This window comes from Molothrus ater, chromosome Z, assembly GCF_012460135.2.
Source record: "Molothrus ater isolate BHLD 08-10-18 breed brown headed cowbird chromosome Z, BPBGC_Mater_1.1, whole genome shotgun sequence".
Taxonomy (NCBI): Eukaryota; Metazoa; Chordata; class Aves; order Passeriformes; family Icteridae; genus Molothrus; species Molothrus ater.
Window position 1 is genome coordinate 39,021,280 of NC_050511.2, and position 21,692 is coordinate 39,042,971.

Sequence of the window (21,692 nt, forward strand, 5' to 3'; positions counted from 1 at the left end):
ACATTCAGTAAAACTTTGTGTTTAATGAAATATTATTTTAAAAGGATTAAAAAAGCATTTCTGTGAGGTCAAAATGATTTAATTTTTGTTGTTTTGAAATATCAAATGTATTTCTACCTACTGCTTTGGTATCAATATAGATTCAAAGTAAATTTTTGTCTGGCACAATACTCTTAGACAAAAATAGCTGTTTAGACTTATGAGTCTTCTCTTGTGTTCCAAAGTTTATTTGCAGAGAAAACAAACAAATGTTTTAGTACAGAAGACTAGTATTTAGATACACAGACATATAGGTAAACAGGGCACACTGTTACTACCCTGTGTTTCACCTAACCCAGTTTCCTACCTTTGTTTCACCTAACCCAGAAGAAGATGCAGAAGTTGTTTGGATTAGTGCATGTCAGGTATGGCAAGTGATACTTTGTGCAGCATTTCCTTGCTGTTATGATTCGCTGCCTTCTATTTCAAACTATCACACTGACTTGCTCTTACTATTCTAACATTTGTCTGACTGGCTCACTATAAAGACTACTGGCTCAGTAGACTTTTCCTGACATTCCCCAAGAAAGTTAAAGTAATTTTTTGTATTTATTTAATTATTAAGATCTGTAAATGTTCTTAAATGTTGATCAGGAAAGTTGGTTTTTTTCCCCCCCTCATTAAAGAGTATGTTTCTCATCCTGGTCAGCTGATCAGGCTAATCCTTAACTCCTTCTGCTGTGGCTCATCAAGACAGAACCTCTTATGTGTGCATTAAGCCAGACTCTCTGAACTGTGTAAATGGAAATGTGCAATTTTGCATGCAGCTGTCTGAATGTATTATTCCTATTAAACAAGGCACCCTCTTTCCTAGGAGTGTCTTGTTGTCACTTGGAAATGCAGTTACATAAGAGAATCCTGATACATCACAGAAACAATATATCATGGAAAAATTAGAGTTGTCTGCTTCTCATCTATTCCTTTGTGCTTTTACTCCCCTGTGGCATTATTCTTACACTGAATTTCAATAGGACTTTAATAGTAGCTCTAGTAAATAGCTTGGAAAAAGGGCAGAATCTGACCTTTTGGTTGCTCAGCAGCGTAACTGCTGGTTTCTAGATGCAGGTCAGAATCAGTCCCAGTGCTTGCTGTGTTTGCACAGCAACAGTTTAAGCAACAGTTTTATCTGGTGAGGGAAGAGCCTCGATAGACAGTGGTGTCATTTTTTCTTGCTGTGTTTTCATGTGCGCCTGGACCTGCCTTATTCGACCTTCCAGTCGCAGAGTCCATTCCTGGCGAAGTCTGCAAAGAGAGTACAAGTGCTTAGCAGTTATTGAGCCAAATCCTTCAAATGTATCCAGGGCTTTTCAACAGGGTCGAAGCTTTCCTCTCTTTCATCACCAGAGCACTTGTCCTGTATTTATTACCAATTACACATCCCTCTAGCTTGCTAGATTGGGAATGCAGGGGAGAAAAGGATAGTGCTGATACTATCAGGGGTTGACATTGCTGGATTCCGAATGAGTCAAACAACTGCTGAAATACTGTCACTGTGAAGAACTCTGTTTTTCCCTCTGGGGTATTCTCAAAGCCACACAGATGTACTGCCTATGCAGTAAGGTCATTCAATGTGTAAATTAAAAAATACAGTTTTTTCTCCAACCCCTCAAGTTCTGCTGTAAAATGTTGTGGAGAAGAGGAGGCTGAACTTAAAATATGTCCTTTTGGATAAAAAAGAAAACAACGTCAACTCTGTAGACCCTGTACATGTTAAATGAAAGGGATCGATATCACATGCAAGAGGAACCACATAGCTTGAAGACATTCACATAGTAAAAACAGAAGAGAAAATCTCTAGGGACCACTGCAAGATATTGTTGGCTGGGTTGTTTTCTGAAGGAAATGTTATGAAACATCTGACCCAGCAATGTTATAAGATTAGATATTATATGGTGATGCCAAATGCATCACAGAATATATGAGGTTTTAAATTACCTTTGGTGTGGTGAAAAGAACAGCAGCCAATGATTTCGTCTGAGAATAACTCAGCAGTAGCTCTTTCACTACTTGGGTGCTTGTATTATCTGATTCTGAGTTTGGTTTAAAACATTGTGTTTTAAACTACCCAGTCTTCAATATCCTTTTGTGCATATAGATAAGCCTCAAAAGAGAGGTGTAGTGAGTTAGGAAAAATCTACCATTGAGAATACTGGTGTTTCTCCTCAGTGTCCTACTGTCAAAAAGGGAGCACTCACCTTTATGTAAAACCACACCATTCTCCCGAGTGCCTCTTACATGAGGTAGTGGATATGTATGTTTTGTATTGATAGTGTCTATTACCTCCTGAAAGCATCACTTTTTTTCAAATTATAGAATAGTTTGTGAACACTGGGTTTGACTGGGCAAGTGACTTTGAAGGAACTTGCTTGGGTCTATTTCAGTTGTGATGGGTCAGTTATGACATATCGAATATGTAAGTTAAAACATATTCAAGGTCCTTTCACAACATCTCTACTCTTCAGAGTAGAACTTTTACACTTTCAACTTTGTGAAGTCAAAAATGTTATCTAAACCACAAATTGCATTTCATTTGCACTGTCTTCTCCTGGTAGTCTTTTGTGATCTAGGGTGATAAATGTTTCCAGTGAAGCTGAGCACTTTCCCGGATTTTATCATACATGTTTTTCTCCAGCAATTTTGTGATTGGGATTTGAGAATACTACTGAATCGTTGGAGTAGGATACTGGAAGAAGGATTGTCCACATGTGACTTTTTTTGAGATACAAGGCCTGCCCAGATCTTGATTTCCAAGTATCTAAATGATGACAGTACTTCCTTCTTGGGCACTGGGGTCAAAGTACCTAGAATTTTTTCCAAGAAGTAGTCCTTTAGCAGGACCTTCCAATTTGTTGAAGTCAAATTATTTTATGTGAATGTCCCAGTTTTGAGAAAAGTTTATGCAGAAAACCTTTGTTAGCTTCAGGAGAAAAGCACAAAAGGAAGACACATGAGACATGGTATTTCTTGTCCTCTGTTTCTGCCCATTAGTAGTCAGTGGATTCACTTAGTGTGCAAGTGACCCTAGTTCAAAGTTCTGAGTTTTCACAAGTTGAACAAATATTTGAAGCAGTCCACCACACATGTGCCGAGTTATCTGTACCACAATATAGCTATATAGCTCTCTCTGTAGGCAATTCCTCTTGTTTTATACTGCTTTGTAAAGCTCCCCCCCTTCCCCAAACTAAAACAAACAATAAACCCCCAAAACAACAAAATGCCCACAGCATTTTCCATTGAATGGGAAAATCTCATTGTGTCATTTTTACCTTTGGGTTTATATGATGTGGAGGGCTGTTAAACATGACAAAGGTGCCACAGGTTTTTTATTCTACAGATTAGGTGGGTGGTTGTCCCTTTAATGTAATACTGTTTTGTTTATTTGTGTAGCTCTATCAGTTCCAGGTAAAATTCCTGCTATTTTCTGGCTGTCACAAGCCATAATTCCAAAGTGCTTTATTTTTTCATGGCTGTGCTCCAAGGCCTTTGAAGAATGCTCATGAGGTTTAGGGGTGAGGGGTGTCTGAGTTTCCATGCAGAAGAGCCATGGTAATATGAGACAAGCAGCTGTGAGAGGAAAAGTGCCAAAGATCCAGAACACAATCTGTGCTATGAATAAAGCAGTACAATAACAGGTTACCTTATTTTAAAACACGTGATGACATGCCTTGCCGTCTTGTGGAAAAGAAAAAATACCACTTACTTGTTCAGGGCACTTTTGCTTAGCCTAGACTCTTCAGCTTCTTGTTGCTTAGTTTGCTCTTGGATGACCTTTTCCCAGAAGTTCTTCAGCTCTTCCGCGTCATGACCACCCATCCTGTGGCGTCTAGAGTTCGTATGCTTGCTCATTTTCTGAAAAGCAATTTGGAGGTCAGAGCAGTCAAAAGCCTGACCTGAGGCAGATACTCTCTTACTTAGCCCCTTGAAATTTCATTCTCAGGAAGTGCTATTAAAATAAATTATGTCACCCGAAAAGAATAGGTAACTGGTGTGCAGTCTGCCTTGAACCAAAATATAAGGCATTGAAACAGGCCTTAGGTGACAGTTGAATGGCATAACGATATTTCTGCTGCTGAGCAATGACTGTGCATGGCACAGTTCACTGAAATATTGTGGATGCCTCAATATGTGTGATATTTTAAGTAATTTTAGAAGAACTTGTGAAAAATGCTTTCAAATATAGTGCTATTGTCACTGGAGTTCAGATTAGATGTGAAGGACTTTCCTATTTTCTATCTTCCATATTCTTAAAACAGATCATAGATGCTTTATCTCAGGGAAATGCACGGTGCCTAAAAGATTCCTTTTGCTACTCCAAATGATGTCATGCACAAAATATACAAGGGAATTATGAATCTGAATTGAAACACACAGGATGCAAAGCCCTGCGGAGCTTGTTATGGTCTTGTTCTATTTTTCAACAAAATTCAGTCTTAAATGCTTTTAAAAGTATAGCTCATTGAAATACAGGGATCAATTCCAATAAATAATTACAGAAAATAGGTGACTTTGTCCTTGCTAAATGCATGCTATTGAAACATTAAAATTCTCATCGTGTCTGATGTCCTTGCTGATATTACCGTATTGTGTTGATTATCAGATGGTAATGGTACTTTGAAAAGTTAGGTTCTGTAGCCTATTTCCTGAACCAGCCTCCTCCATTAAGTCCCACCAGGAAGCAGGAGGATACAAGAAAGAAAAACCCCAAAAACCTAAACTCCAGAGTTTTCTATGACTAGATCAGCACTTAATATGAGGGTTGCTATGAAATAAATCCCTTGCTTCCTTGTGTTTACCTGCATTCTACTATCATTAGATACTTTTGCCAACACTCCACTCTAATGGCGATGATTTAATGCCTCATAGACCCTGATATGGACTTGTGAATCTTCTTTCTTGATGATTTCATACTTTAGGAGCTATTCTTGATAAGTACAACAAAGGCTATGCTAATGTAGGCCAATCTGAAGAAACTTTTGCTTTGTACAGTGCTGTAAAGTAGAAGATCAGAGTAAACATAAAGGACAGTCAGATGTAATACAATTAATGCAGATTTCTGAAAGGTTACTATCAAATGCAGTATTTGAAACTCCTGGCATCTTAAAACTAAGTTTTAAGCTAAGTTCTGGGCATCTTCCTAAACTGAATATTTTAGATTTGTCATAATTTTCCTGTATCAATTTTTTAGAAAAAGATCGGTAATAACAAATAATTTTGCCAAACTTGGCACAAAGTCTGGCTGGAATGGAAAAACTATTTAACAAAAAGAAAAATCTCTTTGAGATACATTCTTTTTCCATTGAAAAGTCCAGTTGCTTAAAGACCAGAGCAGCCCAACTGGAGTGATAAGCATGATCATGTAATATAATCTTCTGTGTGATGGAGTGCCTTGAGTGGTTAGAACACTGGTTGTCTTCACAGCAAGGTCAGCAAGAGCTGCACTATCATGAAAACAACCAGATATTTTTCTCTGAGGCAAACAGTATTTTTCTAGTATTTCCCTTGATGTGGACTGGGGGTGCTGTAGATGTAGCAGTGTGATACAGCTGCAATTGTTGCATTGGTGTGGGTAGAGTAGTTCTACTAACACCTTTTGCTAAATGTGTTGTGTTTGGCAATGAATATGGTCTAAATCGGAATATGGGTAATGTTAATAAAGCTTTGTCTCACTCTGAGGTCCCAAAATAATAGTATTATTTAAGGCTTCATCTTGCAAAAAAATATGCCTGTCACGGATGCACTGGAACATGCTCTATCTGTGTCCTAATTCCACAGGCCTTGAGCAGTGTTAAAATAAATGCTCTGGTAATAGCTTGTTACAGGGAGTGATGGAATCTGATTATTTCATCATTCCTGGATCAGCAGGTCACATGGGTCTTCGCACCATTTAGAGGCTCTTCTATCACTAGCAGCTGCCCACTTGACACTCTACAGATAATTATCCCATTGCCTCAGAAGCCAAGTGCAAGTTGCTGACAAACTGAATCAGTGTGCCCTCCAAACCCTATTATACTTTGCCTCATATAAGAATCTGCCATAACACATTAACCTTTAATTAGAGATTAAATTTTTATGATTATTAAATTTCTAGTTGATGTTCTCCAAATGGTACAAAGAGGATCTCCAGTCTTTATCTGAGATTTAAATTAGTTAGATTTTGAGGGGGTACATGAGGGTTTTAGCTGCCTTAAGCTTTGTCTGCTCCACTAAAAGAGCACACTGTGATCAGAGAGGTGCCCAAAAGATGGAGGTAGTTCTGCAAGTTTCAGTCTGCTTGGTTTGTGGGTCTTTTTTGCAAGTCAAGAACATTTGCTACTAGTTCCTAGGAATGCCGGTGACAGTTAATATTTCACATGGTATTGCTGTGGTCCTTGCTAAGACAGATTCTTGATGTAGAACTTTTGAAGATGATACTGTCTGCATTGATGGCTGGCTTCTTTCATGGTATGATGTGTGAAAGCATTATATTTTTCAGCCTGGCATTACAACATCTAGGTGTAGAGACTAGGGTTCATGTGTACTGTAATACCTGCTTTTCTTTATGCTGATTGAAAGATTCTTCTTAGGAGCTTGGCTTGAATTTCTGAGTAACCCTTTGTATAAAAAAAAATCTTTATTATTGCTCTATTGATAACATTTTTGTTGATGTGTGATCTTTTATTTTTTAGATATCTCAATAACATAAATTAAATTTACACTGACAACTGGACTTAATACTGTCAAAGTTCTTCTTGATTCCTTTACTCAGATAGCTCAGGGCTCAGTAACAAGTAGAACAATTAGATTTTCCCTGTAAATAAAAAGCACACTTTCTTACAGTCAGTTGGCCAGTTTTGTCTGGGTGGACAGAGGGCAAAGAAAATAGGTCCATCATTCCAGAGATATTACAGTAAAGTCAGGGAGGTGTCTTTCTGACTCCTCATGGCAGGTTGTTTTAACATGTTTATCTACTGATATGAATGTAAAATAAGCAAGAGCAAGCTCTTCTATTCATTTAAAATTATTCATTCAGAAGACTTGAAATATTGTAAGTATCATTTATGAACTGAAAATTTATGCTATAAAACTTTCTGCAATATATTTTCTATGAAGGGTTACTAAATTGTGTGTAACACTGGTGCAAGACAGTCTCTTATTAAATATTCAACTAAGATAGTTAAGGAAGAACTATGATTATATAGGTTTTGCTGTCCTACCTGCCCATATGAAGTATAGTTTATTGCTTTTTTAGAGAGCCAAGCTGATAAAACAACATTTAAATTAGAATGAAATTAGATCTTGGTTAAAATGGTTTATGTATTTGGTAGCTCTGAACCTCAACTGTCAAAAACATGTAAGTATGTACAAAAGAGTTTTTACAGCATTCATCATTTACAGAAATTAATTTATATGCAAACATATTATTAATTTATGGAGAATGCCCACAAGAAGTAATTGTAAAAACAAAATTAATGGCACTGTAAAAGAAAAAACCCCTACATTTATAATCAAACCATAAATCAGAGGGCCATGCAGCAATCTGTAAGACAGCAAATCACTCATGAAACACAGCACCTACATATAATACATTGTTTTAAACTCATAAAATCATGGAGACACCGAAAATGCTGAATTGAAAGGGCCCCACAAAGATTGCAGAGTCCAGCTCCTGGCCCTGCACAGCACCATCCCCAGGAGTCACACCATGTGCCTGGGAACATTGTCCAAATGCTTCTTGAACTCTGTCAGGCTGTGACCACTTCTCTGGGGATCCTGTTCCAGTGTCCAACCACCCTCTGGATGAAGAGTCTTTTCCTGATAATCCAGCCTAAACCTCCCCTGATCCAGCCATTTCCTTGAGTCCTCTCACTGGTCACAAGAGTGAGGAGGTTGATACAAGCCCCTCTGCTTCTCCTTGTGAGGTCACATCTGAGAGACAGTTCAGAGGAGGTTTGAATTGTGAATGATGAACAGCTTTCCCTCTACATATCCCATACAAGGGGGAGGAAATTTTGCTTCAAGCTGTAAGTCATATGCACAACTTTTGTTCACTGACAAAAAACTAGTATAGAAAAAGCCAGTGGTACAACCTTCTCTCATTTAATCTGATCTGCATCTGAGTGTGCTTTGGTAAGGTGTTAAATTAGTAGGTTCCCACATGCTTCGGTCTTAGCCCCTGCCTGGTCTGTGTGTATTGTTACTCACCTAATGCAATCTCAGTCTACCTCTGCTGAGGTACAAAAAGGAGTTCTAAAAACTATCCAATGCAAGTAATTTCTTTTCTGCACACTTTGTAATTTCTGGTTTGGACTCTTTCTGGAGAAATTTTAAGAGCCAGAAATGGCTCTTGATGTTTTGAACAAAATTGCTATTTTGAGTTACCTTTATGTGAAATAAACAAGCAGGAGAAGAAAATACTTTCTAAAGTCTCTGGAGCCATTATTTTACCTTTTTTAATCTTTCTATTTAACATGTGTCTTAAGATATCTATAGTCTTAAAAATTCAGTGTTTTATACAGACAGACTTGTAGGCAAAATATTTGTTCTTTTGCTTTTTAGTGAGAAGTATTAAAATATATTCAGTAAAACTGTTAGTTGAACATATTTGGAGAAAAATATCAATGTGATTTTTAGTCTGAATTATGCATAATTTAAAGAATGATTGGTTTGGCTAACAAAAAGAAAACCATTTTATGCTTTTTCCTTACTGGAAAATATTTTAACCAGTAATGTAAAACAATATTTTAATATTTCCAAAGTTTATTTAGAAAATTTTTGCTGAAAGACAGTCTTTAACAAGAATTATATTTTCTATATGTATATATACATATCTTAAAAATATTTTCTTTCTAAAAGATGGAGATAAGTCTAATATTAACTCTTTCCATGAATCTGATGATTCAGCCAATTTTAATATGGAACATAAGCATATTCCTGGAAGAATTTCTACAGTCACTTCAGAGATTTTTTGGTGACCATTGTAAACAATGGAAAGATTATCTTTGACTTTAACTAGACTCAGTCCCTTGGGTCATATCATGACCATGAGCTGGTTTATCTTTGTCAGGACACTAATTAATATCCTATTCCTTTTGCCCTTCACCAGGGTTTGTTTGCCTAAGCATGGAATGTTTTCCATCATTTTATATCTACTACAGTACAGTTCAAAGCCCGTTTATAGTGCTCCTTAAAAAAATTTTTAAAAAAAGCTCAAAGCTCTGAGAAGTATTACGTTACACATAAAGAATGCATAATTTTGATGAGTATCCCCTGACATGTTCCTTTTATGGTGGTTTTCCTTTCAGTTGAAGTGTGTGTAATACAGAAGTTCTAGTAATACCAAAAAAGATAGTAACAAATAATAGCTTAATAACTGAAGTTATGACTAGAGTAAAATTAAACAGTGGAAGGATACCTCTTATATTTTATAAATCACATAGGATCAGAATAATTTTCATAAAGGTATACCGAAATATACAGAATTCCAGAATTCCCTCCAAGTCATGGAAGGAACAAGAAGAAAACATTGTTCAAATTTGCCTGATTTAACAAAAGATAAAATTAATGTATATCCATGTATATCTAGGCAGGTTTAATAATCAAGACAGGAAGGAAAAATCTTATTTTGGCCAAAATACAAGAATATAAATGCTTACTTTGATTGTATAGTAGCTTCCTCTTCTGTCAAAGTATGGTTTTCTTGAGTGATTACTGAATCATGTCAGTTTTACCCCTGGGTTCCCCTTTTCAAGAGAACTCCAACTGCCAGGAATAACTGATGAAATCTATTCATCCGTCACTCATTTTTATTTGGGAGTGATGACATCTGCTATTATGAATTAGCTTAATGGCAGCGGGGGAAAAAACCCCAAACCCACAGTCTCATTTTGTGAAGCCTGCAACACACCACGAGTTATGACCAGACAGTTACAGGGCACAAACTCTGAATGCCACGTTTGATCTGTGCTATAAATTTTGACAGGTGCCACTGATGTCATAACTTGGCTCTGGAGAAACAGTTACTCAAGTAAGATCCCACAAGTGTGGATCACTGTAGCATAACCTCCATATGACTTGCAAGAATTCAGCACCATCCCCTCCAAGAAAAAGGATAGATCTGAAAAGATCATGTTGAATAACACATCTTGTCTCACGTTTGTGCTTCTGAGTGACTGACAGATAAATAGATTTCTTTTCCACCTCTTTTGAAGTGTTGGTCTGTTAAAGCACCTGGTAGACTACATGACAGGATTCCAGCTAAGCTGTTAATACACTCAATAGTGCAGGAATCTGACCAGCTGCAAGCTGAATCATAGCGTATATAATTTGTTACAGAACTTAGCAATTCCACTTCTTGGACATATTCTTCCTCCTTCCACTGGTACTCCTGGGTAAACAGAAGAACACAAGTGAGTAAGGTGCTACTTTGACAAAGGGAGAGCAGATAGGGACAGACTTTCTGCTCTCAGCTTTTTTTGGCAACCTGAATGCATAACCTTTTAGTAGTTTGGCAAGTTCCACCTTGAATGAAATTATATTTCTTACTCCAGGTATTTTTAGTGAAAGCTTGCTCCAGACTTTTCTGTGCCAACTACTGTAAGTTTTCTTTTAATCTAAAATCTGAATATATTCAAGAGACAAGTTACCCTTCTCATGTCATCAAGCTATGTAGGGCAGAAATCTCTTCCCCTCTCCTTCCTTGTTTTGATATTATAACATTTAAGGACTTCGGAGTCTTCTCATGCTCATTCTCTGGATAGAGAGATAGGTATCATGACTCTTTTCTGTGGTCTCATTAAACACAAGCATTGAGAGCAGTATGTCACATTCCAGCTAAGTATTAGTCCCTTGTATGCCTCCTGATTTTGTTTGGATAGCACAATTGGAATCTAGAATAACTTTCATCTTTTCCAGAGAAGTACAATGCTCATTACAACTTTCTAATTGATTCATGCACTCATCCAGTTCTCCTCTTATTTTTTGCAACTTACAAGGTTCAACTTATGGCAGAAATTTCAATTAGATCTCAAGTTCACAAACTGCCTCTTGTGCCATTTTCTCTATTCCGATCCTTCCAGTAATATCTTTCTTTTGTTTCTGAAATTCAGTTCCCTATGCTTATGATAACCTTTCTGTTCTTCAGATAATTTATTTAACTCACTGCTTCATTTTGTGCCAAATGCTGTTTCTCAAAACGTTGTTTCTAAGACAGCTCTGGGAAAATTCCTTTTAAACTTCTCACAATTAGGGAGCTTTCACTAGAAGATGTTAGCTCATTTTAACAACTTCTAAGTTTAAATAGATACACCCTGGTGAGATCATAAGAAATAAAAGCTGGTTCCTCCATAGGGAAGAGAAGAAGGGTAAAGAAGAGACATGTAGTCCGCCTTATCTCCTAATATAAAGAGTAACACATTATTTATTGTCTGCTGGATGTGTTTAGTAGACAGTGAGAAAGGGAGAGGGAGAATGCAATGTATCATTAAGTATCCTTATAGAATCCATAATTAGTTCTGATGAACAGCTAAATTAATTTTTCCAGTAATCAATCAGTAAAACCTCAGCATTGCTACTGTTAGTGTAGGTGAGCCATGAAATGTAACATGAAGCTGGTAAATCACCGTTCCAGGACAGACTGCTCTGACTGATGGCTGATCCTGAACCCTAGACAAATGCCCAAATTGCTGATGATGGTGTCAGACTCCTACAGTTTCTCATCTTGGAGCTACTCCTCTTCATATAAATAATGCAGAACTCTGGGCTTGAGAGGCAGTACCAACAGCATTGCTTGTTTGATCTCCTGTATGTCTCAGAGGTGCATTTTGCACTTTCTCAGACTATCAAATATATTGCTCAGATTTTCTCTACTAGGTATCCTAAGGCATACTTTTTCATGGCAAGCAAGTTATGGAATTTGTTTTGAAAAATCTGAATTTCACTAGAGCCCAGACATAAAACAGATCTTGAAACATAAAACAGATCTTGAAATCCCACTTATATTCTTGTGCTGAAACTGCCCCAATTCAACATCTCAGAGAACTCACACACAGTTCCACTGTGCGATGTCAGTGGTGCCTAGTGGTAAGAAAGCATAAAAAACACTAGGGAGAGGATGAGGCTGCAACAAGACACACAGAAATAATCAGAGATTTTTGATCATTGTAAATAAAGTTATTGAGAAATGGGAAGCAAGACTGATTGATCACTGTAGTATCAGTCTGATACCATGTAGAGATCAGCAATATAGTCTACTCCAGCCTTCTTGTTGTTCAGAGTAATTTGAAACAATGTTCTGTGACTTTAGAAGTAGCATAGATTTTCTCTATAGACTTGTCAGACAAATCAATATTTTGAGTAAATTATTTCAAGTTTATAAAGCACATAGACACCACTATATGTTCAAAATTTTACAGCCTAACTTGACAGTTTCACCTAAGAATTTGACAAGTCTGCAGTGTAGCTCTCACAGTAAGGCTCTGACAGTTGCTTCTGCTCATTTGTAATGATTTAAATCTAGAGGTATCAGATAATATTGTCTTGCGCTGACATAGCCTTTGTTAAAAATGACTGTGTTTTGGATGTTGTATTACAGTAATTCACTTTGTTACCCTTTCACCACCTTGTATTTTTTTGCCAGTTGGAGCTGATATAGTCATTTATATTTCTTTTGCTTTATGTGAGACATTGATGCTGTCAATAAAATGCTTGTTTGCATTAGGTAACTAAAAGTTATCCTTCATTAAAAGGAAGATAATTAATTTGTTAAAGTCCATTGAAGATTTCAGTGGGCACTTAACTACAGTGATGTCCATATAGTCTAACACTCTACAAAACATATATTTCTTTCTCACTGTTTTGCTTGGTCATATACACTTAACTCCCAGAAAAGGAGGTAGCCTAGTGTCAGATTTTTTTACTTCCATTTCCTTATCAGGACTGTTTGTATTTTGTCTATTGCACATTATTTTCAAGCATGAGGGGAAGACAGCAAAAGAAATGAAGGCTAAGTTGAGCTACAGCAGCTGATTCCTGATTTTCACCGATATAAAGCTACTGCCAGCTTGCAGAGCCTGTAGCACATGATGTAGGCTCCCTCATGGGAGGGCTCCGTAACCGATTCAAGGTGCATGAAGCAGGTCAATGTGGGAGGTCTTGAAGAAGTGTAGATGGTACTGCAGGTTCTGTAAGCTCTGAAAAGAGTTCTTCCTGTGTTATGAACTGGTTTAACACAAAAGGTTTAAGACAGAAGACCAAAGAAAGCTAAGCCTCTGTGAACGAAATGGATCAGACCCAGAAAAGCTTGAAATATACTTGAAAAATGTGGTTAAAACCAAACAAGGTTAGATGTTGCTGCCAAAAAATTGAAAAGTTTCATTTAATAGTAAAAGTGGCAAAGAGAGAGAAAGAAACAAAAAAAGGAAAGAGAGAAACAGAGAAAGAAGAGAGTGTGGGGGGATGGCAGGACAGGGAAAGGGTGATGGGGTTAGGTAGAAACCCTTCTGAAGGACCCAATGACATCTCATTGCTCCCCTCCATCTGGTTTTCTTGAGGCTCCCCTGCGGCTGCCGTGCCCCCACAGCACACGGAATGTACGGAATCCCGTGGATGGATGTGCCTGTGGGCAGTGGGGATGCCCAGGTGCCTCCCTTGCAGGCCCCAGTTTGAGGCCGTCCCTTGCAGTGCTGCGGCTCTGTCGTACCACGCTGCCGTGCCCTGGAGCGGGGTCTGGGAGCCCTCGGGGGATCCTGTGGCAGCCCACGGCAGCCCCGGGTCCTTCGTGTGGCTGCGGCTTCTCCGGGGCGAAGGGGCCCCTCGGCCGAGCCCTCTGCACAGCCGGGATGGGCGGCCACTGCCTCTCAGCAGAGGCCTTTAGCCCACAGCCCAAAGCCTCTCCCCCAGCTCTGTGTGAGCCCTGTGCAGGCCTGGCAGCTGAAAGCCCTGGGGCTGCGCTCTCCTCTCCCAAGGTGCTGAGCTTGTGCACTGTGAATTGGTTCTCCTGCCCCAGCCCTGGTTGTTACGTTTTTTTTCTTCATCAGTGAGCAGTGTAGGGCTTTAGTCAGGGCCCTCTTCAGGGCGTGGTGGTCTTCTCTGCAGCTTTTGTAATACAGTTTTGGCATAACAGGCAAAAGTCCTTCATGAAGATGTTTAAGTCATAAATTATAATATTTTAGTATTCAATGTACTGTCTCAACATTTTTCTTCTATCTTTACTACTCAGCAAATGCAGCCACCAATTACACATTCAGGAAATTTCTGTGGTGATCCCTTGCTGAATCTTGTCTTCCACACTTTCACCTATGCTGTGCTAATTGTCTTTAGATGTCTGACTTTAACTTGAAAGGTCAAGCTTCTTTAAGCTTGAAAATCAGGATGATCTTTAACTAGACAGAAAAACAATCCACAAGGGTTTAAGGGTTCTTATTAGATATTGTCTGGGGACAACGCTGCTAATGGTAGGGTTTATTTGAATGCTCTCTGTTTGCACCAGATAGGGAGACATAGTAGGAATAATCTGTGAGATAACATGCCAGAAACACTGAAAAGGTAGGGGGGGTCAAGGTAGAAGCACTGCATCTGGCCCTGTGAATGATATCGCTAAGCTCATGTAAACAGACACCATGCTAGAAGATGGTGATATTATATCATCTGTATAAGCTGGAAAGTATTTATCTCTAATGAAGTCAGGTCTACTATGTCACAAATTCTATATTATGTCACATTTCCCGAAGAAATGTAAAATGATTGTACAAGATAAGCAATTGGAGAAGCCTGATATCTTGAACACTAGGGCTGTATGCTGTAATACTACTTGATCTACAGCTTAAAGAAAGGCTTGTCTGTGAAATGTGCAGCAAAAGTTTAGGAACAGAAAAAGACCAGAATGGAAGACAACACAGTGGTCCTATGTGAGGGAGGTTGGAGGGTCCACAGGGGAGCGAAAATGATGTAATACCATAAAATCAATATTTGTGACAAAGCTAATTGAAATTTGGCGTGAACAAACATGAGGGGACCAATATAAAATCTACTTGGGGTAGGAAATTACCCTGTCAAATTCCTTTGAATTAGTCTGATTTTGCAATCTGAGTTTACAGCTGATCAGTGCTATGCACTATGGAATTGTATTACTGTAACTGAAAAGCTGACTTTACTATCCTAAGGAAAAGGAGTTTGGAAATGCTTTCCCCAAGAGGTTGCATCAGTCTACCCAGTTTGTTCAAGATTCACTCTTATTAACTCTCCAAAGTAAAGAAGCAGGTTATTATACCCATAAAGTCTGGAAAAAGAGCTGGTGTATTTCAGCTGACAGTGAGAAAGGATTTGTATAAGAACAAGTTGATGTTTTATTCATATTAACATGTTCAGATCTACTAGGTACATTGTGACTTGCTAAAGAAGTAGTGCAGTGTTATCCTTGTATTTTTAATTAATTAGTTGATAAAAAAATCTGTTGGTATATTATGGAATTTTAACACAACTTTGCTTCATGGTATTTGCAATCTTTTAATGTTCTGATAGCACGATAGTCACTTCATGGACTTGAACATTCAAATTTTAAATAATTTCTAATAAATAACTGAGGTATTCCCAACTCCATATGACTTATTGCACTGAGCTGTTACTTTGATTTGTTCCTCTAATGATTTATCACATCCTACCTATGTTATTAAGGCACTAAGTTGTTCAGGACTATCTTTTAAATCAGAGAATGTAGCAAAATCCGTCCTTAGTCCTAATAGGCTGCTTGGTGCTTGATAGTGTAATAATATTTCTGTTTAAAAACTTTATTTCCTTTAAATCGTACTTAAATGTTAACCTACCTAAATCACTGACTGTTGTCGAGAAATATCTTAGAGTTTAAACACACAGACAAATCACTCATGATCTCCAGTAATTTTTTCTACTTGTTATTTTAATCTATTGCAAGAATGAAGAGCCACAATGTTGCTTTAATGAGGCAAAGGCAGTCTAAGTAAATTTCTACTGTAACAAGGAATGGACAGCATTAAGGGAAAGCAATTGGTGGTGAGGCCCTGAAGTTCAGTCTGTGCATTTCAGGGTCTTTAGCAGGTTTGTATCTCTATGACAGACTACTTCTATTCTGGTCTGAAATTCTCTCAATATTTGTTTGATGTGTGCCGGATGGCTTCTTAGAGCATGTTATTTACTCTTACCTGAAGGTAAGCTCTTCATAAGTGCCCTTTCATTTCAAGCACCAGAGCTGAAGTATAAGCAACCTGAGTGTATTTGAATTATTGTTTGTTGTGGGCTAAGAAAGTGGGCTCACACAACATGAATGAGAAGATGTATAGTAAATTGCAACCCATAGCAGCATGTTTATGTATCCAAGGTGTTGAAACATTTTCTTCCTTTTTTTCAATAGTAAACTGGGTTAATGAAAATATATAAGAACACAAATTACGCAAGACTATAGTTTTCTGACTTACAATTAATGTTTAATTTTCCTGGGAATTATTTTTTTTCTTATGGGAACCTAGGATCAAAACCTCATTGCCTCAGACATTTTAAGTAAGACTGAACAAAGCACCACCAATTGTACTGAGGAATCAGAGTAAAATGGCAGAAAAATGTACTAAATTACCCAATTAGTCTTTTCCATTTATCATTTTTATGCTTCTGTACCCCTATATATGCTTCCTTTTACCTTTTATTTAATGACAGATAGACTCATGTGAAAGAGCCAAAAGCCATTCCATGAGGCCCAAAACTCAATAATGGAAGGATCAGCAGCTGAGGCATTTTACCAGATACAGTATTTCACAACTGGGCAGATGAAAAATACATTTTTTAGTTGTTTTTAAATCTTGGCGCAAGATTTGATGAAGGAAATCTCTGACCTTAAATAATGGCAACAGTAAGACTGAAAACAAACTAATCAAGACTCTGAAATTGTGGGGAAAATGTGCTACTTTCAAAAAGCAGGCCTCCTAAGTGAAGCTGCTGTACTTTCTATAACCATATTGCACAGCTGTTCAGTTATTCTGCCAGTTGCCATAACTTGCATTCGCTCATTTTTGAGGCCTAATGAATGCTTCTTGCAAATAAGACCCATTTTACTGAACATTGTCTGGGTACCTAGGTCCTAATTATTTTAAAAACAGATACTGACAATGTTGAAATTTCTGGTGGGAACAAAGCTCATTTTCTCACCTTTTATCAGAGACCAGGACTCCTTCTTCCTCTGTGGCAACACCATAAAGAGAGGCATGACACAGTAGGGACTCTTGTTTTTGGCTGCCATGCAAGTATCAAAATATACCAGAATAGCTTTCTATCTCTCTCTAAATAAGCATTAGGTATCTCAAGTTAGAAGGCATTTTGCTGCCAGCAGAGGATTAAATTTTCTGCCATGCCTTTGTTTTGGCTCACTTTAAAATAGAATGTTTCGTTCTAGAGCTTCCTACTACCTTATTAATAGCTCCTGAGCTTCATTTTTACTGTATTGCTCCTTTCTGATTTGATTTAATGTTATCCATCAATGTCAGAGGTCCTTCTGACACCCCGTTATGAACATTCACCATTTCCATACCCTGGATGCAGCTGCACAGGCTGAGGCAGTGGCCAGCACCTCTTGCCTCAGCTAATTATCACCTCTGCCATGCTAGCAGCTACCTGCTGCTCCTCTGCTCTGCCAGATGCAATGCTGAAGGAATTTCCTGAGCTCTGCATCCAATGCACCCCAGAGGTTTAAAGAGTCAGAAGAGTAGGTCCCTGCTCGTACACGTTTTGGTGGAAATGGTTTGGAGACAGATCGCCTGAGAAACTTAGGTGGCAGGTTTGACAAGAGGAATGCTGAGGACTCTCACAGCTCATTGTAGCCAAAACATACCAGTTTTATCCTGTGTTATCTCAGACATGAAAGAATGCCTAGCTTTCATTAATGCTCTCATTTGCTGTTTCTGGTTACACTGATGAACTACATGCTGTGTTTCTCTATTCAAATATTTGTCTTTTGTCCCAGTTAAAATTTATTTTAGAAAATACTTAACTCCAGGGAACTGGACAAAATGGTAAAAGTGGCAAATAGTTTTAAAATGAGAAAAATAACATCTGAAGGAGGCAGAAATAAAACTGTTCACAAACATTTAGAAACAACAAATGTCCATCATGGTGGTGGACATTTCTAGGAGGGAAAAAGGCTATGGGTGAGAGCATTTACTTCACTGGGGTTTGTGCACATGTCAAAAGATGGTGACCATCCTGTTGCCAAACTATCTTTAGTTTAAAAGGAGTGATAGACTAAAGGCTGATAATAAAGATGAAATTACACAATTGAGTGGGCTTTCCAAAAGCAGATGCTGCCTGAAAACATATTTAAGTGTTACCATCCATTCATTCTCTTTCAAGGCACAAATTGCTAGTAAGAAATTATGTCTTCACGAGTATAGGAGAGATTATTTGAAAAAGTAAGGGTTTTTTTGAGAAATAAAAATATTTTAGTAATTACAGAAATAAAAATCAATTTTGACCTTAGACTTGGGAAACTCCGGGGTTCTGAACAGATAATTCAATGACCTGCCTTCAGTCTGCCAGCAGGTGAGAGAAAATTGATTCAACTTTACTAGTCTTATGAAATGGCCCCTGGGTTTTAAATCCAGTAATTTGTTTTGGGTACCCTACGGCTATTTTAAAGAATCTGTTTCCTTAAGTTTTTGTAGTGAGGAAAAAAAGTTGCCGCAAAAGAGGACAAATAATTGTTTAGAAAAGACTTTCTGGAAAATATGTTTTCCACAAAACAGATCATTTTAACTTTTGGTCTTTTCTTAATTCAGCTTACTTTTAATGCTTTCCTACATCTTTGGAATGTGGGTGCAAGGTTGCAAGCAGGGGTGTGGACTTTAGGAACTTCTGTTTTGCAGCAAAAGAGCTCATCAGGTGCCAATGACTGTCAGTTTTTCTAACTAATTTCCATATTAATTATGTAATTAGTAAACTGCTCTGGAAGAGAAAGGTTACAGGTATATTGGAAAGCACAGTGAGGAAAAAAAAAGTATTTAAAAATCAAAGGAAATTACATTTGTCCATATATGCTAGAAAAGAGGAAAATAAAATCTCACATTCTGATAATTAAGTACAATTTTAGTTGGGTAAGAAATATGTTTGTGCTGAGATGTTACAGGTTAATTTAAAATGAGGTCTGACTCTGGTTATGTTCTGCCCAGCCTACTTTAAATGCAATTATTGCCCTTTATAATCAAGCTATTAGAATAACATTAAAATGTAGTCCTCGGAAACAACATAGTAATTTATCAAATATTTCGTTAGTTTCCTTGACATTTTAATTTACAAGCTCTTTATTATTAGTTTGGTCTCTCAGTTATTAATTACTTGAGAAACATGTCATTTTTCATGTCTTATATAAACAAATACAAGAAAAGGGTCAAATTTTAATCTTCATGAAACCAGCATAAATCAAAGATAACTGCACTTAGCTGGTGAAAAGCGTATGACAGAGAGACATCTCCTCTCATATCTAAGCAGACACAAAGGAAAGTAGGGAAGTTTGTTTTAAGCATTATGTAGAATATACATAATTTGTTTACAGTAGAAGAGGTGTTTTTCCCCTTTCAGTTTTCAACTTCTTCAGTAATAAAATATAGAGTACCATTCAATTTCTAAACTGTTTTGTTTCTTTCAGTCAAGTTATATCTTGAAATGTTTTCTGTAACATCTTGGATGTCAGTAGCTGAAGCCTATAAATAAGGGATTCTCGAGCAAGAAGAAAAAAAGGAAAAAGGAAAAAAAATTAAAATCACCTTTTGCTTCTGTTGGAAAAGCAGTGAATCTGTGCTTGCTTATGAGCTCATATTTATGGCATGTATATTTATTTTATTGGAAACCAGTCATTTTGAGTTTTAGCTGAGAAAACCGGCATTGACATAACTCTTATTGTCATTTTATTCCATTGCTAAGGCTGTGATTACTAGACTACTTAATAATTGCAAGCTGAATGTGAACAAATTCACCAAGACCATCCTTTGAAATTATCAGTGTTGAAAGAATTTTGAGCATATATAACCAGATGATCTGGAAAACACAATACTGTACATCAAGTCAAAACTTGCCCTTTACATTCACAACTCAAGCAATAAAGCCAAGAAAAGAGATAAGCTAACACCACTGAGGTGATACCAGAAGAGATCTGGCTTTTTTTCAGAAATTTGCAGTCTGCAAGGCTGGGACATCAGTAGTGAAAGCATAAGTAATGCTTTTTACTTACAAATCTAGCAGCATTTTATGTGGAATGTAAGCGTTAATGTTTTCATTTTATAGATGGAAAGAACGAGACTTTGAGGAGTAAAGTAATTTGCTCAAAGCAGCTATTTATTACACAGCTGCAGTGAGCCTGCATTATGTTATGCTTAAACTGGAGATTGAGATAAACTTTTTCTGAGTTGCATCTTCTTTTTCATCTTAATGTGCTTTCTCTGAGCCACTGTTGGGCATGAATAAATACTGGGACAAAATATGTTGTTTGTGATGTTTCTAATGAAGGAGAAATCAGGAAACATCAGAGATCTTTAATATTCTGCTTTTGCCATAGAAGTTCAGTATCCCTGTAAAAAAAGGCTAATGTGGCTGTGTCACTAGTGAGTAACAATATTTTTCTCTATTTATTCTTTTATTTTTTAATCTTATTCAGTCTATTATTTTATGAATTGCCATAATTAGATGTTGATAATCTATTTTAGTGAGAACAAAACCACAAACCCTATCAACATAATATCTGGCTGCCTCCAATGACTATTGCCTTCACTTTTAATGCATATTTTAGAGAATGGTCATGTGTATTTTAAAGCAACCTTATTCTGCTCTACCAACAAAAGTCAGGACATGGAAGAACCAAGATATTATTGTCACTCTATATCTTCTACAGACATAGCATGAGAAATTACTGGCTTCCTCTGTAGTTTTTTCTTAGTGTGCTCTTATGTTCTTACTCTACTTTTTTTCCTCTCCTTTATCTCTAGGCAGTCTTAATGGTCTTAATTGAAGTAACCCAGTGAAAGAAATTTATGCAACCTTTTAAATATTCCTGATGGCACCTGGCTTAATTCCAGATGGAATCTATACATTTTGTTTTTGTTTTGTGACAGATTTTTATCTGATTTTTGTCTGATGTCCATAAACCTGCAATTCTTGTCTACATTTTTTTTACTTGGTTTTCATTGTAAATAGATCTCCAGCAGACCTCTCCTAAGCAAACAAGGGCTTCTTAAAGACCCAGCCTTAAAACTCTGGAAGTAGGAGAATCCAACAATATATTTTATTATAATTGAAATTCACTGTTCAATCCAGATTCAATACACAGTACTGTGTGAACATGGGAATGGATTTGGTCTGAATGTTTTAAAAATGGGAAACTATCTCTTATGGATTTCCTGGACCAGTCCAATTCCTGTATCACTTCCCACCATAGGCAGGAGATACTCATCCTCCTTTTCTTTCTTTAGAAGAGGAATTTTTAGGGTTTAGAAAGAAGATTAGAAAGTCATACATGCTGGAAGGTATTTGAGCAGTGAGGATGGAAGAGAATGGGACACAGAGATGGAAGAAAACAAAACTATGAGAGTGGAAAAAGTGAAGAGAGTGTTTTATTTATATACCCTGAGTACCCCATGCAAGGCTTGGAAAGTGTATATTCCCAGCTCCTC

At 37.3% G+C, this 21,692-nt stretch overlaps 1 protein-coding gene across 1 annotated transcript; it reads right to left on the minus strand.

Moving 5' to 3' along the window:
- Nucleotides 1-1,148: 1,148 nt before the first annotated feature.
- Nucleotides 1,149-9,704, minus strand: LOC118699794 (protein FAM240B-like). The gene is made up of 3 exons (XM_036403978.1): nucleotides 9,672-9,704; nucleotides 3,740-3,888; nucleotides 1,149-1,281 (listed from the first exon to the last, which is right to left on the minus strand). Exons 2-3 carry the CDS (start codon nucleotides 3,883-3,885, stop codon nucleotides 1,149-1,151), a joined length of 279 nt encoding a protein of 92 aa, XP_036259871.1. The 5' UTR covers nucleotides 3,886-3,888; nucleotides 9,672-9,704.
- Between the last annotated feature and the right edge of the window lie 11,988 nt (nucleotides 9,705-21,692).

What these genes read in the sequence shown, in the direction of transcription:
- LOC118699794 (XM_036403978.1), bottom strand. Translation starts at nt 3,885, where the DNA reads ATGAGCAAGCATACGAACTCTAGACGCCACAGGATGGGTGGTCATGAC. An exon ending in AGCAAAAGTGCCCTGAACAA is followed by an intron (nt 1,282 to 3,739) that starts GTAAGTGGTATT and finishes CTCTCTTTGCAG; the next exon opens with ACTTCGCCAGGAATGGACTC.